Raw genomic sequence first — 21,160 nt, forward strand, 5'->3', positions numbered from 1 at the left:
ACTCACAGTCCAAGGCTAGCTTGGGGCATACGACCAGGGTCTAGAACCACGGAGCCTGGTGCTACTCTGTGGGTGGTTTGTTCACTGAATTTTAATGAAAGCAACACAGCAGTTTTTTCCAAAAAGAGGAGTCCCTTGGCTTATTGTCTGGGGTGGTAGTCGGGGTGGAGCAGCACGATGGGGCAGATTCCTAATGAATGAAGAAATGAGATCATGAGCACACGAATAAACGAGTCCCAGGATCGGAGCCCTTTTCCGTTTCCCTCCCTCCCATCTGCACGGAACCCCTAAAAGAAGAGTTTCTTCTCCCCTATCTCTGGCCGTAGGCGCCTGGTTCCCGGCCTGGAGGCTCACAAGGGAGAGCCCCAGCCTAAGGACCCCTTGCAAGTGAGGCAGCAGTGACACAGGCACCCTGCCCAACCCTCTGTCTGAGATGCCAACCCCCTATCTTTCTGCATCCTCATCCCCATGCAGATTGTGATGGGAAGGATGAGGAACAAAAGGAGGCAGGAGTCACCACTGCCTGTCCCCTCCCCTTGCACCTGCCACTTGCATTTCCCTGTTAAAAACCCACAATGACCGATCGTTCAGTCAACAACACCCATCAAGCCTGCAACGAGCCCAGCTACATCCTGGGAGCTGGGGACACAGGCACCGCGGGCACTTCTGGTGTGTTTGGAAGGAGGATGCCAGGCAGGCGCAGACACAGTGGGGGCTCAAGGGGTTGCAGGTCCCATCAGAGGCTGGGGGAGAGAGCAGGGAGGGCTTCTTGGGGGCGACCCTTGCGCTAAAGAAGCTTTGTAGGATGAGCAAGAGTGCTTCCCCTAGGGTGCACTGACCACCCTCCCTCCACACCCTGTGGGTGGTCAGGGGCCTGTGGCTCCGGAAGCCCCCTGGGCTTACCCATTGCAATACTGATGGCTTCCTGTCACTACCTCTTAGAACCTGTCTCCTCCTGTTTCCTTAAGGGACAGATCCATCTCTGGATCCCAAGAATTGCCCAGAACAGGGTGGGTAGAAAGTCTCTGTTGAGTAAAGAAAAATGGGTGGGAGGGGGTGCAAGCAGGCAGAGGGCTACACAGGGACAAACGCTCTAGTGCCTTTTGCTTGAGGGGCCTGCCCTCCCCTCCCAGCCTGGTTTCTCCTTCGTGGTTTCTCCAGCTCCGCCCCCCAGCCCCCTCCAATTTGGTGTGCGCAGTTTCCTGCCCACCCCGGCACTCTGGTCTGCAGCAACATGGCATTAACTGGCTGTCTCTCCTGCCTCCTGGCGCTGTTGGTGGCGGGTCTGGCCCAAGGCATCGGAGGCCAGGTAAGTGCCCACTGTCCATTCCCCATGCCCTTCCCTCTGCAAGCCCCATGCCTGGGGCTCACCCCTCCAGAAACAACCACTGTGCGCCCATTTCTCACAGGGAACAACTGAGCCTGGAGAGGCGATTGATATGCCCAAGCTTGCACAGGGAGACAAAACAGGCTGACTGGCTGATCCCCTCGCCCAGTCCTGGCTGGAAGCCACGGTGTGGTCCCAGCAATGATTCCTTGCTCAACCCCCTCCCCCACCACCCTTGCTTCCTTCTAGGGCCCAGGTCCCCGGCCACTGGAACTGAAAGAGGTCTTCACTTTGTTCCAGATCCAGTACAATCGGAGTTACTCGAACCCAGCAGGTATCCTGGGGCCCATACACCTGCAGTCCAAACCCACTCCTATTTAATTGGTGAGGAAATCAGGGCTCGGGATGAGAAATGGGCTTGGCCCAAGCTCTCAGTGGGACAGTGGCAGGGCTCGAGGTGTGCTCCCCGTTTCCCGAATGCAAAGGGGGCAGGGTCATTCTTGGCTATGAATGTGGGGGGAGGTGGCAGCCGTTGGGGGTCTGCCCAGTCCTAGAGGATCCTTTGCCCCCATAGCCACAGTCCTGACTCCTGGCGGTGGACAGACCATCTAGCCAGGAGTTCATGTAGCGGACACCTAAGGATGTGCCTTTTGTCCCCAAGCTGGAGACTCCTTCTCCACCCTAAGTTGCCAACCCCGTTCCTCCCCTCTCTCTGGGTCTCATCCACAGAGGGATAATCTGTGGGTGCCTTTCAGCCCATGTCATGGACCTATACCCCACCCTCCCCACCCCTGCCATCCTGCCAGGCCCCAGCCCCAGGCCTATGGCTGGAGGTGTGAAGCAGGCCACCCAACAGGAAACCTGTCTGTGGTCTCTGACCACCTACTTTCCTTTCTGAGTCATGTGGCCCTCAGACCCTTTACTTGGCTTTCCCCAAAGGTGGGTAGAGATGTCCTTCCGGCCAACTGGGGAAAGCCAACCCTAGGTGGGCTGGGGAGCTGTTCCTTTGCCCAGGCACCTGCAGTGGAGCCTGCAGGGGCCACAGGAAAGGAACCCGTCCTCCTCTGGGTGAGTGTGGGAGGGAGGGCACCCAGCTGGTGACCACTTCCTGCCCCTGGAAAGACCTTGTTTTGGTCCAGAGCACGCTCGCCGCCTGGATATCTTTGCCCGCAACCTGGCCCGGGCTCAGCAGCTGCAGGAGGAGGACTTGGGCACAGCGGAGTTTGGGGTGACTCCGTTCAGTGACCTCACAGGTACTGGGACACCTTCTGGCCCCAGGTGGTGGTTGGGGAAGCAGAGCCTTCTCCAGGGGAACTGGCAGAAAAACAGGATAGACCGTTGGCATTCGTTTCCAAGAGAGGGACCCTGAAGACCACAGGCCTAAGTGCTTAACCCAAACCTCAGAGAGCACGGACAGGTACTCCAGAGGCCTATGTCCCTGCTCGGTTCAAGGCTGAGGTAGCAAGTGCCAGGGGATGTGTCCCAGCAAGGAACTTGGTCTCTCTGTACACCTCAGCATCCCTGCCTTTGTCTCCCAGGATATTATGGGGACACAAGTGGCCGAGGACATGGATAGTTGGAGTGGGAGAAGCAGAATACGAGGGAAGGGGTCAAGGTGGTAATCTTGGTGGTCCCATATGTCCCTCAGAGGAGGAGTTTGGCCAGCTGTATGGGAATCAGAGGGCAGCTGGAAGGGCCCCCAATGTGGACAGAAAGGTAGGAGGATCTGGCGAGAGGGGAGAGTCAGTGCCCTCCACCTGTGACTGGCGGAAGGCACGCGGCATCATCTCATCTGTCAGGGACCAGGTAACATGCCCCATCCAGCCTCAGTGGTGGGAGGGAGAGGAGAGGGGTAAGGCTCAGCCCCCTTACCCAGCCCCCCCCCCCAGAAAAGCTGCAAGTGTTGCTGGGCCATGGCGGCAGTGGGCAACATCGAGGCCCTGTGGGCCATCAAACACAAGATGTCTGTGGAAGTCTCCGTGCAGGGTACGGCTGGGGAAAGGGGCGTGTGTGCTGGTGGGAGCATGGGGCCTGGGCTTGGGCACCCACACCGGCCCCTTTCCCACCAGAGCTCCTCGACTGTGACCGCTGTGGGAATGGCTGTAGCGGTGGCTTCGTCTGGGATGCGTTTATAACCGTCATGAACAACAGTGAGTGCCGGCCTCTCTGGGGACTGCGTGTGTGGGGGATGTTTTGGAGTGGAGTTTCCTCCTGGCCTTGTTTACTTCCAGGTGGCCTGGCCAGCGAAAGGGACTACCCATTCCAGGGGGAGGCCAGAGCCCACAAGTGCCAGGCCAAGAAGTACAAAAAGGTGGCCTGGATCCAGGATTTCATCATGCTGTCGGAGAATGAGCAGGGTGCGGGCAGGGTAGAGACCCAGGTGGACATTGGCAGGGGGTGACAGGGACGGACAGATCAGGACAGAGGCAGACAGACGGGGCTATCGACAGGGATGGAGGAATGAGGGTAGGTGGGAGACAGATGGAGACGACCATGAGCTGAGAGCAGGGAAGATGGGGCAAGCGTGGCCTGACGGCACTTCTACCCCAGGAATTGCCCGGTACCTGGCCACAGAGGGTCCCATCACTGTGAGCATCAACATGGAGCTGCTGCAGGTGGGATAAAGTCGGGAATGGGGGGGCATACAGGGGGTACGGCCCCAGACTCAGCCCCTCTGCCCCTGCAGGGTTACCGGAACGGTGTGATCAGACCTGCACCCGGCACCTGTGACCCTCAGCACCTGGACCACATTGTCCTGCTGGTGGGTTTTGGTAAGACCAAGTCGGGGGAGAGAAGGCAGACGGAGACAGACTTGTCCCAGTCTAAACCTCGGCCTCGTCACTCCACTCCGTACTGGATCCTGAAGAACTCCTGGGGGGCCCAGTGGGGTGAGGAGGTGAGTGGGGTCTGTGGGGAGGGGAAGGACAGGACAGGCCTCCCCACCTTCTGGCCCTGATGTTGCCCGACTTCCTAGGGTTATTTCCGGATGCACCGAGGGAGCAATGCCTGCGGCATCACCAAGTACCCGATTACTGCCCGAGTGGGCACACCAGTCAAGAAGCAGCACGTCATCTCCTGCCCTCCCTGAGTGCCCCCCCTCAGCTCTCTCCTGCTGTGCCAGCTGCCTGCTTGCTGGCCACACCCAGAAGTCTTCCCCTGTCCTCCCAATCCTCTTGCTATGGGTTGAATAAACCAATGGAAGAGCCTGGATTCCAAGTGGACTCAGCTGGGTGGGGAAATGGATGGATTGAGCAGACACCACTCCTGGACACATCCTGGCCCCTGCAGGGCCAACACTCACACAGATCCCTACACACAGTAACACTTAGGTACACACATGTGCACACCTCCCACCTATGGCCCCCTATGTGGACCCATGCACAGGCTCTTCCAATGTCATGGCAACTTTATTGGCAGTGCAGACAGGGTGGTGGGAGGGGGCCTTAGTCATGGTAGAGGCGCAGGAGGCAGCCCTGGAGGGTGCCCATGTAGCGGTCCCAGAGGGCCTGGTGCCTGCAACGACAACAGTGATGGCTGAGGTTTACCGCAAGCCACCATGCCAGGATGCTGCTCCAAGTGATCTATGTACCTTCCCTCTTTAGTCCTCACAGTGTTCTTGTGATCCTTACCATTATCATCCCCAATTTAAATACGAGGAAAACGAGGCATGGAGAGTTAAGGAACCTCTCCCCAAGGTCATGTCACAGCTTCTAGGAGGTGACATGGGCCAGGGCTCTGGTCCACAGAGCCTCCCACCCCCAGGATGGTGAAACAGGGAGCCCTGAGTTTGCAGGAGGGCGAGGCCCGGAAGGAGGCTGGCTAGGCGGGGTCTCTCACCGGAAGCCCTCCAGAGAGTGGACTGACGCTGAATACTGATTCAAAAAGAGCCGCACATCATTCAATGGCCAGTGGTCAGATCGGCAGGGCTCCACGAACTGTGGGTCCGAGGGAACATCTAGTACTGGTACAGCTCACAGACAGGCCAGGTTGGGGAGGAGTGGGCAGTGGGCAGGAGAGCTCACCTTCTCCACGAGGTCCACGAACAGGTCTCTGACATCCTTATTGTGGATGAGCTTGGCGGCCACGTTCACCAGCCCCCGGGACAGGTTCTGTGGGCCAGGGAGCCTGCGAGTTCTGCCTTCTGCCCCAGAGGCTGGGGGAGGGCCCCTCCCCAAATCTATCTACCTCCCACAATCAAATAACTCCCCAATGTTTAGGAGCTGCCCCCCCCCCCGCCCCCGCCCCATTACAGGTGGGCAGAGGGAGCAGCTGCACCACCTGCTGGTCAATCTGGGGCATGAGCAGGGTTGCCTGGTGGGACAGTGAACCAGAGGCTGAAGATGCCCAAGGGACATAAGCTGGCTTGGACCACAGACCTTGAAGTTGGCTTCCATCTCAGAGAAGACACCGAGCTTTCCCCGGAGGGCAGTGCACACCAGGCTGCAGGGAGATGGGGTCAAACCTAGAGCTGCCTGGGCCTCCATTTCAGGCCCCACCCCATGGACCCCCCTCCTCAGAGTCACCTCTTATGCAGGTCCAGAAGGTCCTTGTCAGCCACCAGCACCTTGAGCTCCTTCAAGTCCTGAAGAAACTCCTTGTCTAAGTCCACGTCCATGTCATCCACCTGGGAGTCTGAGTGAGGCCCAGGGAGGAAGTTGGGGGGAGGTGACAAAGTGCCCTCCTGTGATACCCACGCTTTCCTCACCCTCCACATGGCACCCCCACGGGGCAAAGGAGAAATCAGAGTGTCAGAGAGGTGGAATGCCTTCCCAGGCCATGGAGAAGTAGTGGGCTCTTCGCAGACAAGGGGAGTGTGGGGATACTGGACTTGGTTGGGGAGAGGCCCTGAAGGACAAAGAATGCTGGGAACTGGGGGCCTGCAGGAGAAAGTGCTGGTGGGGTAGTAGACCCTGAGAGGGCGGGGAGATGTCCGGGCACCTGGGTCAGTAGGGGCTGGGGGCCTCACCGACGGCTCCGAGGGTCCAGTTCTGGATCATGAGCTCTGCACAGAAGGCAAAGTCGCCGAAACTCAGGTACTGCAGTTTTTTCTTCCCTGTCTCAAAGCGGTTGTTGGCAAAAAAGACAATGGCTGCATAGTCCCTGCAGGGAGGGGACAGAAGACCTGTCAGGGCTGGAAGTCCCTTCTTGGCGAGCAGCTCCCATCTGCAGCGTCTGCTGCGCATCTGAGTTCCGGCCTCTCCCTGCCCTAACTCACTGTGTGACATGTTTCAAGTCACCTTTTTTTGGACCTTCTCATCCATGAAAAGAGGTTTCAACCCAGGTCCCGGAAGGGATCTAGCAGAGGACCACAGTGGTAACCATTACCACTTACTGAGCACTTTCTAAGCCCCGGGGGCTATACCGTGGGCTTTCTATGTGGCACCTCACAACAGCACAGTTGGTAAACGGCGGGGCTAGGATTTGAACCCAGGCCAGTCTGATCCAGACTGCAGACCAGGAGTGAGATAACCATTCCCCCAACATAGCCAGGAGGTCAGGTGGGTGGGGTGGGGAAGATGGACCAGCCTTGGGGGCTGGGGGAGTGTGCAGAATGGGGGAGATGGATGGCTCCTCGCCTGGTGCCTCACCTGGCCAACCGATCGGAAAGGAGGAAGTGTTGCTGGATGTTATCCACCAAGGAGCCCCGCATTTCCTCCACCACCTTGAAGACTCGTTTAAAGTTGTCAAACTGCAGGCAGTCAGGGGAGGGAGGCCTGGTCAGAAGTTGCTCATCCAATAAACTGTTTATTGAACACCATCCCTCACCCATCTCCCCATGCTGCTACAGAATCACTTATTCCTTTAGGAAATTATCAATTCAACAAACATCCACCAGCTTTGGCCACCTTGCCTCAGATAAATGTTTACTCATTCCTACTTTAGCATCACACTCTCCAGTTCGTCACAAGCTTGTGCTCGAAATGACCCTCCTGGCTAAGACTCAGATAGTAAAAAAAATGAGCAAATGCTAAGCTGTATACAGGGACCTCAAAGGAGACACAGAGAAAAGATTTGAAAGTTCCAGAAGGGTTACTCCTCACTAGCGCCACCAGAGAGTCTTGTGAAGGTGACGTATGACCCTGACTTGGATTTCAAGGAGTAGATATGGCCAAGAACAGGGCCCTCCAGGATGGGGCAGCTTGAGCAAAACAAAGCCAGATGCCGGGGAAATGTAAGCCTGGAGAGGCTGGCAGGACCAAATCAAAAGAGAGTATGAAGGGTGAGGACGAAGAGTGTGGCTTATCCAGGAGGGAGTGGGAGCCACTGAAAGTTTACGGACAGGAGGAAGCTATGGTCAGACCTGGGGTTCTGTAAGGTCACGCTGGTTGCAGAGTCAAGGATGGCCTGGAAGGGGCACACCCGGGAGAGGAGGCTGGGTACGAAGTAGCTGCCATAACAGAGGTGGGCAGTGGCCGAAGCCGTGGAGTGAAAGGGTGGACTATAGACGAAATGCTGTGTGGGTGAGGAGGTGGCTGCAGTGCCCACCTGCCTTCGGCAGCTCTTAAGGGTAATGCCTGTTTTGGTGCTGATGTCATCCAGGTCTTTCTTGGTGCCCTTGGACAGCTTCTTGCCCAGGACCTCTCGCACAAAGGCCTCATCAAAGGCATAGTACCTGCGTGGAGGCAGAGGACACTACTGATTTTCCATGAAGGAGGGAAAAGGGGGCCTCAACTTTCTCACGGCCTGGGGAAGTCCTGTCCCTCCCTGGACCTCAGTTTCAGCCTGCAAAATGGGTATATGGTCAGAGTGGTTGGCATCCCACCTCTCGATGAGCAGCGCCTGTCGGGAGGGTGGGATCTGGAAGATGAGCTGGTGCAGCAGCTTGGGCGGTGCGTGTAACAGGCGCTCGAGCATGTGGAAAGTTCGATAATGGTCCATGGTGTCACTCTGTAGCACCGCTACTGTGGCGCCCGTCTGCTCCAGGATTCCCGAGCGCACCCTCAGGGCCACAGCGTCACTCACTAGGGAGTAGGCGCTAGCATCAGGCTTTGCCCCACCGACCTCAAAGCCCCTCCAGGTGTTTCAGCCCCTATCTCCATACATCCCTTATTCCTTCTGCCCGCTTCCCTGTAAGATGCCCAATTCCAGGCTCCTTCACCCATCCAAAACAACAGCTCGACCTGATGGCCTCCCCCAGACGATCTCCCCACAGACCCGAGTAACCATCCAGCCAAAGGCGATACACGTCCTCATCAATGAGGGTCGTGTTCCCTACGAAGATGTCCAGCTCGTTGGTCATGGCTGCCCCCGGCCGGGAGCAGCCGCAGCGCCACAGCCGGAGCAAGAACGGCCCGGGGCCGGGCGCACAGCTGCCGGGCCACTTCCGGGAGCACTGAGATTCGGTACCCGGCACCCAGCCACAGAAGGACCACTTCCGGGACAGAGAAGGTGGCGCAGGAAAGAGGCAGAGGCGGTGGAGTAGCTCCCCCTTTCGACAGGAAGGGGAATCTCAGGCTTCTCTGTCCCCACACCTACCCTGTACCGTGACCGGGCTAGTCTCCCCCATCCTGGAATCCTTCCCGGTCGCTTCCTCCTGTTCCCTCCACTCCACTTTCTCTTTTCCAGATCTCTCTACTTTGACCTGTATCCTAAATCTTTTCTGCGCAGTAAAGGCGCGCAACCGACTTCCAAAGGCCTTTGTTGGAAGCCCTTCAGTCCATCCTGCGGATGAGCATCTCTCCTGGGCTGGGGCACTTGCTCCTATACTTTTAGCACCCTCCACCCTCCCCGCCCTACCACTAAGTGACCTCTCTTATTCTGCAGCTCAGAGCTCTGCCTGGAAGTCCTCATCAGGAGGGCCTCCTATCTGTTTGTGTTTCTTTTCATGCTGTCTCCCCACAAGCCCCCCAAAGCTAGATAGACCTCTTGGTCTCCTCACTCTATTTCTTTCCTGCATTTCTATCTAAGTGACAGCTCCAACACCCACCAAGGTCTCCTATCAGAAACCTAGGCTTTCTCTCAGACCCCTCTCTCTCCACATTCAGTTCTGCTGATTTGCCTCCTGAATATTTCTAGTATCTCTTATCCTCCCCACCCCCACTAACACTGCCCTGGCACAATCTTTCTGCATAGCTCTACTGCCCAGTGACACAGTGTTCTTACTAATCTCCCTGCCTACACTCCCCCTCATTGTCCACCCCACACAAAGCAGCCCAAACAATCATTTTTTAAAACGCATATTTAAAAATGTTACACCCCTGATTAAAATCCTTCCTGGCCTGTGAAAATGTGCCTAATATTGAAAGCTCTTAAGAATCTTTGAGCTTTGAGTCGGTAGTTGGCTTCCGACTGCCTTTGTTTCCTCCCTCTCTTTCCCCTTTCTGCATGCACTTGTCTTTCAAAAAGAAATCAAGCTACTCTCACTGTTTGTTCAGGCCCCAGCGTCATTCATCATGCTATTTCCTCTCCCTGCACTGGTTGTCTCATTGCTTGACAAAGCCCTATGCATTTTCAGGGACCTTCAGACATCTAAGAAAAGCTTTTTGGGGGGGGGGTTCCCTCAGACCCAGTCTGTCCCTCTTCCATTTGCTTCTTGTTTAACTCACCTTGTCTTCCCTGACTACATTAGGGAAGATGTAGTCAGGGAAGTACTACACTTCTTTGAGGACAGAATAAGAATCTCGATCAAGTTTATTTCTGCATGGATCTTACACACAATAAAGCCTTATTGAACAAAGGAATCCCTTGTATGTCCCCCTGCCCCCCGCCCCAGGCTGAAAACGCCCCGTGAAAGAGAGGGCAGGCTGATGATGAGCCAGGACTTTTGGCTTTGGGAGCGAAGCTCAGTGAGCCGAGTCCTTCTCGAGATGGAGCTAAACTAGGAAGGATGTTAAGGTGATAGGTCTGAGTTCTGTCCGGGGTGGAGGGTGGTGAGTGGGAGAGTTCCTGGGCAGACACCTGAGTCTTGGTTCTGAGAAGGAGCTGAGAGACCTAGGCTCGAACTTGAGGATTGGGAGGTACGAGGCTCCTGGTTTCGGGGTGACAGGCACTGGAGCAGGTACCCACTAACCCCAAGGGTCAGGGACGCTCAGTAGGGAGTGGGTGGGGAATCTGCTCCCACCATGCTAAGGCCCCGCCCATTTCCGTAGAGGCTTCCCCGGATTGGCTTTCCTTCATTAACGTCATGTGGCCCCGCCCCGGCGCGCGCCCTGCCTCGTGCCCATCCCTGAGCTCCTGCTGCAGCCTACGCTAGCCGGCCACAGCCTGCCGCGGGTGGAGCCGGGTTCTGAGCCGCGCCGGGCTCGACGTGGGGCACCTGGACCGCGGCAGCGGGCAGGCGATGCTCCAGAGACCTGAGCAGTCATGGAGGCCGAGGCAGGCGGCCTGGAGGAGCTGACGGATGAGGAGATGGCGGCGCTGGGCAAGGAGGAGCTGGTGCGGCGCCTGCGACGGGAGGAGGCGGCGCGCCTGGCGGCTCTGGTGCAGCGCGGCCGCCTCATGCAGGAGGTGAATCGACAGTTGCAGGGTCACCTAGGCGAAATCCGCGAGCTCAAGCAGCTCAACCGACGCCTACAGGCCGAGAATCGGGAGCTGCGCGACCTCTGCTGCTTCCTGGACTCGGAGCGCCAGCGCGGGCGGCGCGCTGCGCGCCAGTGGCAGCTCTTCGGGACCCAGGCATCCCGGGCTGTGCGTGAGGACCTGGGCGGTTGTTGGCAGAAGCTGGCCGAGCTGGAGGGCCGCCAGGAAGAGCTGCTGCGGGAGAACCTAGCGCTTAAAGAGCTCTGCCTGGCGCTGGGTGAGGAGTGGGGCCCCCGAAGCAGTCCCGGTGGCGTGGGGGGCTCAGGCACCGGGCCGACCCCGGAGCTCACCTTGCCCCCCTGCGGGCCCCGTGACCTGGGCGATGGAAGCTCCAGCACTGGCAGCGTGGGTAGTCCTGATCAGTTGCCCCTGGCTTGCTCCCCAGATGACTGAGGGCGCAGCTTCCTTCGCACCAACGCCCGCCCGGATGGTCTCCCAAGCGCCGCGGTTGCGGTGTACCTCGGGACTTGGAAGCCGCCCGGCTGCGCACGAGGGGCCGCTGGCATGGACTTAGACACCCTGGCAATGAGGAGGGCCCCTTGCTTTCGCTGGCGGGCAAGAGGGAACTGGAAGCTGGAGCAGAGGGACTGGCAGGGGGCTGGGTGGCGGCTAATAAACTGGGACGGAAGCAGACCCCCATGGGCAGCGTCTGTTTGGCACTCGCTGGGGTTAGGACAAGGGCGGGGACATTGAGACGGGGTATCATTCCCCTCTGAAGGGGCTACCCAACTAAGGTGTCTGATCCTTCCCAATTACCTCAAGCCTGGGGAGGGATATGGGACCGTGGAAAGCCGCTGGCTACAACCCCCACCCCCACCCGGCCCTGCTAGCAGGCACCGGTACAGGCCGTGATCCGGCCCCTGAAGTGGCTCCAGCTCCCTTCCCTGCTCCTTCCTGTCCAAGACAATGGGGCAGGAAGCAGGTGTTGGGGGCCTAGAAGCCACTCAGCTACCTCCTCTTAGGCTGTAAGGGGCCCAACAGTGATAACAGCGCCCTCCTGTGGTACATGCAGGAGCAAGGTGGGTCCCATCAGGAGGAGGAGGATAATCCTCTTGGCTGGCATCGCACAACATTCTTCCTCTCAATCCTGGCGACAAGGCAGAGCAGATGTAGCTTCATTTGTTAGATAAGCCAGGGAGGCCCAGGAATATCAAGTAATTTGTCCAAGGTCATGCAGTGAGTCTGTGGAGCTGAGTCTTGAACTCAGGACTTCTGGATTCAAATGTTTTCCCTTTAGCCTCTGGAGCCAACGTAATGAGGCTGGAGCTTCAAGCCTTTTATTTCATTTTGGCAGATTTGTATAAAAATACTCTCTTTAGGAAAATAAATAGCAGCTGCCTTTGTGGTGGAGGCTTAGTTACCCTGGAGCTAAAGTCTTCTCAGAGCCTGGGCTGCAGCTCAGCTCATCACAGAAGTCTCTGGCACCTTCTCCAGCTGTGCCATTTCTGGAGGGGCCGACAGAATGCCCTAGTTCAGTCACCTGGTGCTGCTGGCAGTGGGGCTGGGTGAGTTAGTGTTCTAGGCTGGTATATCTCCTGTCAAGGGGTAGAGTTGGGTGGATCACAGGAAGAAGGTGATGAAGACTTAGAGGAGGTCTGGAGGGGGTTAGGGCTCCAGAAAACCTGTAGGGATCTACAAAGTCATTTGGGGCTGCCTAGAGTTTTCTTGCACAAATGGGAAATATTTTGTCTCTGATTTAGAGGAAATTGTGCTAAGAGAGGCCTGCTCTAGAGAAATGCCTCTAGAGTGGGCAGCTCTGGTGGCCCCAAGCTGGCTCCACCAGGAAGCAAAATAGGCTCAGTCTCATCTGGTAGGGTGGAGAAGAACCGGCAGGGGTTGAGCATGGAATATGGCCCAGGCCAGCTGGACCAATGGAAGAGCTACTGAGGAGATACAGGCTGGGTGGCACCCACAGGGAGAGGGACCAGTATGCCTCATAATGCCAGGAGGGTAGGGGAGCCGAGGGGGTCAGAGGACGGGTCCCCACTGCTGCTGCTGCTTTTGCGATGGGCTGAGGAACAGGGCTCAGGGGTGCTGGGGTAGGTGAAGACCAGACTGGGAGTGAAAGGAGTCAGAGAGGGTGTGGTCACGAGTGTAGGAGTGTGCAATGCTTCAGGTTCAAGCACAGGCCCCGGGGAAAGGGAGATACAAGGAACAGGGGCTGGTGCGCTGCTAATACCGCCTGTGCTGCCAGTGTCACTCTCCTTGGCTCCTGGGATTTTGCAGATGGGGCGGTGGGCTTCGAGCACCAGCTCCAGCCGCTCCTTCTGCTTCTGCAGCTCCTCAATCTCTCGCTGCAGCCCTGATTTCTCCTCCTCCAGTTTGTCAGTCTCCTGTAGGGAGAAGGTCAGGAATCAAGAAGCTGAGGTTGGAATACCGCATAGCTTCCAAATGGTGGTGGTGATTGGGCGGTTGGAAGTAGGGTGAGTGGGGGAGTCTCCAGCAAGTCTGGACTACAATTCCCATGAGGCCCTGGGAGAAAAATGTGCAGGACTCCAATCAAGACCCTGAGCATTTTAGGAGATTGTCGGTGGAAGCTTTAGCTCCAGTCGGCTGTTGATCCAAGTACTTTTTCCTCGTCCTTCTTCCAAAGGACTGCCTCTCCAGTGTCCCCTGGGGCCCCACAGGCACCCTCCGCACCGACCAGTGCTCACCGCTTGCAGGAAGTCGGTCAGTTCCTTCCTCCGGTTCCTGCACTTGGCTGCGGCCAGCTTGTTCCGCTCGCGCCTCACTCGACGGCGCTCCTCCTCCTCTGGGCTGACCTGGGGGGGATAGAGGGACCAGTGAGGTGTATCCTGGGCTACAAGCTGCTGAGCACTCCCATAGTGCGGTTGCCCAGTGGTAGGACCCTGGTGGAGGGCTTGGCAAGGAAGGGGCACCCTCCTCCTGCACTTTCAGGACCACCATGTACCGACGTGTCCCCAGAACTCACTTCAGCAAACTCACTAATCAGATTTCTTCCTCGCACCCGCCCACTACGGTTCCCCTCTCAGGAGGTACAAACCTTAACCCTCTTCATCTCCTAGGACTCAACTAAGATGTCTCCGCCTGCAGGAAGTCTTCTTTCAGTCCCCTGCCAGAAGTGCCCATAGCCTTTCCTCCTTGGAGCCTTTGGGAGCCGGCCACTCTTTTTCTAGAGACCCTTATTTTTTTCAATCTCTTTATGGCCAAGTCTCCTTTTCCCCAGGGGCTGTAAGCACTAGGAGGGCTGACTGCTGCTAAATAATTTATTGGAAATGTACTGTGTGCCAGCAAAGTGCTTTTCTTAGATTCTTTTCCTGAACTTTATTCTTTTTTTTTTTTTAAGATTTTATTGTCTGGCTGGTGTGGCTCAGTGGATTGAGCAAGGGCTTGCGAACCAGAGGATCACGGTTCGATTCCCAGTCAGGGCACATGCCTGGGTTGCAGGCCAGTTCCCGGCAGGGGACACATGAGAGGCAACCATACATTGATATTTCTCTCTCTTTCTCCTTCCCTTCCCCTCTAAAGATAAATAAATTAAATTAAAAGAAAGATTTTATTTATTTATCTTTAGAGGGGAAGGGAAGGAGAGGGAGAGAAACATCAATGTATGGTTGCCTCTCATGCGTCCCCTGCCGGGAACTGGCCATGTGCCCTGACCAAGAGAGCGACCTTTTTGCTTGCCTGGCAACACTCAGCCAGGTGAGCACACAGGCCAGAGTGCTTTTCTTGGATTCTTAACATGACTTTCCATGTAAGGAACTGAAGCCCAGGGAAGATGAATAACTTGTTTTGGTCCTAGAGCAGAAGTTAAAATCCACTCACTCTATTCAACATTGAATGAAAGGCCAACTTACGGAGACCATCTGCCCCACGAAGGACTCCCGCTCACAGCTCACAGCCCCAGTCTGAGAGGACCAAGGACCAAAGCACCCTGAGGACAGGGCTCAGGAAGAAAGGCCAAGGCCTGCCTCTGGGGCTCACACCATAGTCCTCTTCCAGGTGGTCACAAAGGCCAGCCAGGAAAGCCTCCCCTGGCACACCTTTCTCAGGCAATAGCATATCTTTTCCAGGATCCCAACATCCCTCCCCATCCTCTACCCAGTTGTTAGAGCAACCTGTTTAAAGTGCAAACCTCACCCACTGCCATCTCACATACTCACATGGCTCCAGGGTTGCCCTTGCTGGTGTAGCTCAGTGGATTGAGTAGCTAAAGGTTGGGGTTCGATTCCCCGTCAGGGCACATGCCTGAGTTATGGGCCAGTGGATGTGTCTCTCATACATCAATGTTTATCTCCCTCTCTTTCTCCCTCCCTTCCCCTCTCTCTAAAAATAAAAGATGAAATATATTTTTTAAATGCTCTTGGGAGAGGAAAGAGGTGCCCCTCCCTTAAAGACCATCTCTTATTTATTCTGGAAAGGACATTATTAGCAATGTGTGTGGGGGTAGGAACCCTGGTTGGGGAGGCAAAAGTTCCCAGCTCTCTTCTTCAAGCCTTCTCTTAGCTCTGAACGAGGCAGTGTGGCTTGCTGGTTAGAACCTAACTTTAGAATTGGGCAGACCTGTCTCATTACTCAGCACTTGTGTGATCTTGGGCAAGTAAGTGACTTTACCTCTGTGGGCCTTCATTTCCTTGGTTGTGATATGGGGAAACCAGAGTATATTCCCCAGAGGGTGTTTGTGAGGTTTTAAGTGAGATAGGGAAACTGGGACTCAGAGAGCAGCTAAAGGGAACCTGCTTTCTGTTCTTTCCCAGCTACACAGCCATAGCATAAGCCCACCCTCTCATTCACGTCTGCAGGTGGGTGCCCTCTGCTGTCCACGTGCCTTTCCGTGGGTCCCTTACATGTTCTCACCTCCACTGACATTCTTTAAAAATTTTTTTAAATTGATTTTAGAGAAAGAAAGGAGAGAGAGAGAAACATTGATTTGTTGTTCCACTTATTTATGCATTCTTGGGTTGCTTCTTGTATGTGTTGTGGCTGGGGATTGAACCCACAACCTTGGCATACTGGGTAGATGCTCTGACCAATTGAGCTACCTGACCAGGGCTCCACCTCCATTCTTGCTGTGCCACCCCCTCTACCTGAAATGTCCTTTCCTTCAATTCTATCTATGCAAATCCTCCCCGTCTTTCTAGACTTATATGCCTCCACCTCCAGGAAGCATTCCCTGATCTAGAAGTGACCTCTTTGTCCTCTGGGTCTTCCTAGAGGCTCCTCTCACTTTCCACCTTGGCCAGTAGTCACTAGTGGTGCTACCTCCTCCCTCCTTCTAAGCCAGTGTTCTTTGGGGCAAGAGCTACCCTCTGCACCTCTGTACCCCTGTGGGCATCAGAACCATGCAAGGCTTCTGCCCCTTACCTGTTCACAGGGCCGGCGACGCACGCCTGGAGGTGGCCCCAGGGCCCGAATGACTCCTGGCCGGGGCTGTGGGTGGCTGTACTGGGGATAGGCCAGAGGTCTTGGGTAGCTACTAGGTCCCAGGAAGTGAGGCTGAACCATCCACTGTGGCTCCTGGCTGTTACTCAGTGCGCTGATGCTTGGCACAAGGTGAAACTTCTGAGGGATAAGAAATGGAAGATCAGGGGTGTAGTCTGTGTTAATTGAGGGGCTTCCAGTGGACAGAAGCCACACTGCTGTCCACCCTCAAGACAGACACTGAGACACCAGAAAGAGCAAGAGCACAGCTTGGCAGTTAGAGAGACAGAGTAACAAACCCCATTCCTGAGCTGTGTGACTTTAGGCAGGTCACATAACCTCTCTGTACCTCATTTCCCCATCAGAGCTAACACTTATAAAATATGAATTCCAGGCACTGTCCCAACCACTTTACAAATATTGACTCATAATTTGCACAACAGTATCTTCATTTTCAGACAGGAAAATGGTTGTCCTCAGACATACAGCCAGTAAGTGGGCAGTGGGACTTGGTCCCAGGCTCCTCGGCTCTTTCCCACGCCTGCACCCGCCTGGGTCCCCTTCGCACAGAGGATGGTCAGAGCTCCCAACACCAAGGATGGCTGTGGGAACCAGGTGAGAGAATGTATGTGACAGGGCCTGGTGAGGGCTGTGGAGGACAAGAGTCAGGGCTCTGGGTTCCGGCTGTTCCAGTTCTAATCTTAGCTTGGACTACTTATTGTCTGTGACTTTGGCAACACTATTTAACCTCAATGTGCCTCAGTTTCCTTGTTTTTAATATTGTCATAGATGAGGATTATGGCATTTCATCGATGCTAAGAAGTACCCTTTAGTAGCTCTGAAATCTGTTCAATTGGCCTATTTTGGGGGAGGGGCCCTGGCGGGGAGTGCCTTCCCTGGAGGTACTGCCACGCTAGGTCAGTGAGCAGCGTGGGCGGAGTGAGCCCCATTCCATCTCCTGCTCCAAAAATCCATTTAATGTGTGGTCCTCAGAGGATGTATCAGATGTTAAACTGAAAAGAGCAGATCTCTACACTTGATCTTGGCCGAAAGGCCAAGAAGCGATGATAATTGGCAACTTTAAACAATTTAGTGGCACAAAATAATGGTGGGTTTTCAAATCAATGGGGTCTGAGATTCTGTGAATACGGCAAACGAGGAGAAACCCGCCCAGCAGGACGCCTGGTTATACAGCTAGAGCTTCAGGTTTTACCTGCCGCTATTCTCTTTCAGCCAGAAAGGATATTGAGATGGGGATTCAGTGTTCCCGGAGAACTGGGTTCTAGCCCTGGGGCTGGGCTCTGGGTGTGTGTGCCCAGTCCTCCGGGAAAAGGCGGTTCAAGTCCAGGCAAGTCCGTACAGCGGTGTCCCTGGCCCAGCCCCGGGGGCCCAGTGGCCCAGTGACCCGAGTTCCGGGCTCGAGGCACCGCCGGCGGTATCTTCTGCTCCCGAGGTTGTCCAGGCCCGGGCCGCTCCGGGCCAGGAAGGGAGGGGCACCCCGAGTGAGTCAGACGCCGTGACTCGGCCGCCGTGACTCGGCGGAACGGACGCCGCTCCTTCCCTCCCCTAGCGACACGTGCTCCTGGCCCCTCGACAGGAAATGGGCACCTGCAACCTCCGGGGTCCCCCCAACCGCCAGCGGGCGCCAAGAGTCGGGGGAGCGAGAGTCCCCCGCTGTCTAACCCCGCGCATTTTCCCGCACCTTCCGTTTTGATTGGCCCCAACCTGTAAAGGAAGGGGTCAAGACCCAGTCTTGGAAGCCCACCAGATTCCGCTGCGTGGAGAAGGGGATAAGGACTTGGCGATGGGGTAGATAAGGACAGACAAATGGACGGATACACAGACGACCACAGACAGTGCCGAGGATTCCCGGTCTGTTGGGGCTAGCCTGCGGATTGGATCTAGCCTCCTTCCTGTGTTGGACGCCTGGGTCGCAGTTCAGATCCCGAATCCCATCCCCGTAATTTATTCGGAGATGAATCAGACCCTGTGACCCTGTCAGGGTTAGTATTAACTAACGCAGGTGCCCGGGCCCCGTTCTAACACTGATGGACAAAGAAATTAGCGCTGGACAGGAGGAAATAAAGACGTTAAGGACAAGAAGAAAGAAAGACGGAGGGACAGATAGCAGACAGGGAGGGAAAAAGGCACGAGCGAGAGAGGGGACGTTCACAGATTTTTGTTACACCTACCCTCGCGCGTGTTTTCCTGGCTGGGGGGGAGGTGTCCCCGGACCGCGGACAGTGGGCAGGACCCGCGGCCACGGCACCTATACCAGGTTCCTACTCCTGCTCCCGGCCCCAGTCCCAGCGCCGGTCGGTGCTGACCGCAGCGTCCCAGGAGCAATTTCCCCCGGGGACCCCAGGCGTCCGCTCCTTCTCACCTGCTGGCCTGTCGCCGGGGGCTGCCCCGGGCCGCCGTACGCACCGCTGCCCCCGGAGCTGGGTCCGGGTTCCCCGAAGTCTCGGAACATGCCCTGGGCTGGCTGCTCTGTGGGGTCAGCGTCGGCGGCTTGGGTTCTGACTCACCCGCTCCTCGCGTAGTCTTTTCTTTTTATGAATGAAAAGTTCTAGGGCTGAACCACTTCAACTAGGGGGTGGGGCCGTGGCGCAGCGGCGCGGGTCTCCTACGGGCTCCGCCTCTCTCGACGCGCCACCTTTTGCCAGTCCGCGCCGAACAGTTCAACGCCTCCTAAGGTCCCGCAGCTGTCTTTTCGCTGGGAACTTGGAGGCTTTGGCGTCCCCCAGCCCCAGCGGCGGGTCCGCCCCCTCTGACGTAGCTGCCCATACATGGTGCAATTTCCTCGCCGCGCCCAGGTGAAACAGAGGATTCCCCGGCGGATTACACGCACAAGAGAGCGGCTGGGAGCCGGCCCCGCCCCGCTCAGCCAACCTGCACAGTCCGAGACCCGCCCCACTCCCGGACTTGCGCCCGCAGCCTTCTCACGGCTTGGTCCGGCTTCAGGTTCTTTATTTGTAAAATGGGACAAAATACTCATATAGCTACCCTACTGCGCATAGGAGTTGGAATAAAGAATGTGAAAGGGTTTGAAAACTGTAAAGTGCATTATAAATGTGATTGATGATATTATTATTATTATTATTATTATTAACTGGGTGCTTATTTGATGCCAGGAACGTACTACTACCATCCAAGGCTGCACGTCGTGACATGGAGCCCTTCCACCGGTATTGTTTTAAGATTCGAGTATAATAAAAAGTAAGTGACAAACCAGAGTTACAAAAACCCTTATATATTTTAAATGCTTACAGTGAACAAGTTAATGTTTTCAATTACCTACAAGTCCAGTGCAAAATAATTGTGCTACTCACAGGATAATTTCAGGACCTTTAACAAGTTCTAATTCAGAGCCCCTCTAAGCAGCGAGAGCCTGCAGTGAGACACAGGTGTCCCATGGCCTGAAATACATCTTCTCTAAATATCGTCTGTGCTCTTCCAGGGCTGTGGGGTCATCAGCCTTGCTTGAAGATTATGTCAAAGGTCTGTGTGACTGTGAGGCCAGGGTCAAATGTCAATAACCAAGGGCCACCAACCCTGGAAGGTAGATTTTACCTGGAAGGTAAAATCATCATCCCATTCTACAGATGGGAAAACTGAGGCTTGGAAGTGTTGAAATGAAGTGCCTAAGATCACTGAGAGAATGGCTGAAGCAGGCTGCCAGATCAGAACTGGGGCAGCTCCAAGCCCAGACACCTTTTCACATCTGCAGAATGTCAGGGCTGAGGGGACCACCCCAAGGTTTCTTCTCAGCTTCCTCCCACTCATTCTACTGAGGAAACTTGAGCTTCCAATGTCACACGGCTTCAGAGAGAGAGTTGGGCTCTCCCACTTTCCTCTGGTACCTCAGCTCTAGTTTTGTCCTCAGGGGAGTAGGATTTCAGAGAGATGAGAGCCTAGGTTGCCTTCCTTGGGGAGAGGGGCCAGGGAGGGGACTGTGGGTACACACAGGATTTGGAACCAGAAAGCCAGCTTGGCCCTGGGCTTCCAGTCCCAGAGGTATCGTTTTCTGTCTCTGTGACCCTGGGTGGTGACCTTCCCTCTGAGTGCCAGTCCCTGTGGGAATAATTGAGCCTCCTGCTGACCTCATGGGGCTGCGGTGGGATCAGATGAGATCACAGATGTGAACGTGCTCTGTAATATATAAGTCGCCAAGCACTCAGAAGGTGATTACCAGTCTGGTGCTGCCGCCTTGCAGCATTGAGGACAATGCCCATTGTCCTCAATGCCCATTTCTCTCTAAAAAGAAACCAACAGCAGTTTACAGTGAGCAGTATTGGGGTGTATGTGAGAGAGAGAAAGAGATTTTTTGAGGCAGTTTGACCCATGGAAAAACGCACCCATGTTGGAATCAGATAACTCTGGGTTCTGCGTTTGAATTCTGCTCCCCACCCACTATATGACCTTGATGAGACAGACAATCTCTCAAAGACTCTACTCATCTGTAAAATGGAGACATAGTGGTAATTACGTCACAGAATTGCTGGAGACTAGAAATAACATAATATCCCACGTTTAGCACAGCTTTTGACAAATATCCAAAATAAACACACACACGTTAATACAAAGCCCCAGGTCTGACAGCCCTTGGGGGTCTGATCCTATGGTAAAGGCGCTCATACTGCACACTCGCACACACACCCGGACTGGTATCTGGACTCCTTGGCTAAGTACAAGCTGGACAGGGTGACCCGGGGCCAGGTAGTGGCACATGCAAGGTCTGAGTCAGGTCAGCCTTGACTATGTCCATCTGCCTGCTCCAGAAACAACACCCTGCCTGCTCCCCAAACAGCCTGGGGGCGGTGAGTGAGCAGGGGCTCAGGTCTCAAGTGTGTGTGTGCGTGTGTGATTACATGCCTCTGAAAGTCCCTTCCTGCTCTAACCGTCAGTGGAGCCACAAGAAGGTCTTTCAGA

General features: G+C 55.5%; 4 protein-coding genes and 1 non-coding gene across 7 annotated transcripts; 2 read left to right on the forward strand and 3 right to left on the reverse strand.

Moving 5' to 3' along the window:
* Nucleotides 1-1,202: 1,202 nt before the first annotated feature.
* Nucleotides 1,203-4,537, forward strand: CTSW (cathepsin W). Its single transcript, XM_037053239.1, has 10 exons — nucleotides 1,203-1,309; nucleotides 1,577-1,661; nucleotides 2,467-2,580; nucleotides 2,976-3,133; nucleotides 3,217-3,313; nucleotides 3,397-3,477; nucleotides 3,559-3,684; nucleotides 3,878-3,942; nucleotides 4,014-4,223; nucleotides 4,302-4,537. The coding sequence occupies exons 1-10, from the start codon at nucleotides 1,235-1,237 to the stop codon at nucleotides 4,413-4,415; spliced, it is 1,125 nt and encodes a 374-aa protein (XP_036909134.1). The 5' UTR covers nucleotides 1,203-1,234; the 3' UTR covers nucleotides 4,416-4,537.
* A 178-nt stretch (nucleotides 4,538-4,715) lies between these two features.
* FIBP (FGF1 intracellular binding protein) lies at nucleotides 4,716-8,671 on the reverse strand. Its single transcript, XM_037053241.1, has 10 exons — nucleotides 8,483-8,671; nucleotides 8,091-8,289; nucleotides 7,814-7,940; nucleotides 6,916-7,016; nucleotides 6,294-6,427; nucleotides 5,851-5,959; nucleotides 5,704-5,767; nucleotides 5,350-5,436; nucleotides 5,165-5,262; nucleotides 4,716-4,840 (listed from the first exon to the last, which is right to left on the reverse strand). The coding sequence occupies exons 1-10, from the start codon at nucleotides 8,565-8,567 to the stop codon at nucleotides 4,771-4,773; spliced, it is 1,074 nt and encodes a 357-aa protein (XP_036909136.1). The 5' UTR covers nucleotides 8,568-8,671; the 3' UTR covers nucleotides 4,716-4,770.
* Nucleotides 8,672-10,466: 1,795 nt separating this feature from the next.
* Nucleotides 10,467-11,479, forward strand: CCDC85B (coiled-coil domain containing 85B). Of its 2 annotated transcripts, XM_037053245.1 has the most exons (2): nucleotides 10,467-11,063; nucleotides 11,232-11,479. In XM_037053245.1, exons 1-2 carry the CDS (start codon nucleotides 10,631-10,633, stop codon nucleotides 11,237-11,239), a joined length of 441 nt encoding a protein of 146 aa, XP_036909140.1. In that variant the 5' UTR covers nucleotides 10,467-10,630; the 3' UTR covers nucleotides 11,240-11,479. The 2 variants fall into 2 exon arrangements, with proteins under 2 accessions (XP_036909140.1, XP_036909139.1); XM_037053244.1 differs by having other exon boundaries at nucleotides 10,467-11,479.
* Nucleotides 11,480-11,547: 68 nt separating this feature from the next.
* On the reverse strand, nucleotides 11,548-18,901 carry FOSL1 (FOS like 1, AP-1 transcription factor subunit). Of its 2 annotated transcripts, none has more exons than XM_037053243.1 (4): nucleotides 18,612-18,901; nucleotides 16,172-16,366; nucleotides 13,501-13,608; nucleotides 11,548-13,179 (listed from the first exon to the last, which is right to left on the reverse strand). In XM_037053243.1, the coding sequence occupies exons 1-4, from the start codon at nucleotides 18,699-18,701 to the stop codon at nucleotides 12,781-12,783; spliced, it is 792 nt and encodes a 263-aa protein (XP_036909138.1). In that variant the 5' UTR covers nucleotides 18,702-18,901; the 3' UTR covers nucleotides 11,548-12,780. The 2 variants fall into 2 exon arrangements, with proteins under 2 accessions (XP_036909138.1, XP_036909137.1); XM_037053242.1 differs by having other exon boundaries at nucleotides 16,172-16,369; nucleotides 18,612-18,899.
* Nucleotides 17,111-17,294, reverse strand: LOC118991847 (U2 spliceosomal RNA). Its single transcript, XR_005067491.1, has one exon. It is a non-coding gene; the product is annotated as a U2 spliceosomal RNA (small nuclear RNA).
* Nucleotides 18,902-21,160: the final 2,259 nt, after the last annotated feature.

Source organism: Sturnira hondurensis, unplaced genomic scaffold (assembly GCF_014824575.4).
Source record: "Sturnira hondurensis isolate 20B ecotype Veracruz unplaced genomic scaffold, ASM1482457v3 Scaffold0007797, whole genome shotgun sequence".
NCBI lineage: Eukaryota > Metazoa > Chordata > Mammalia > Chiroptera > Phyllostomidae > Sturnira > Sturnira hondurensis.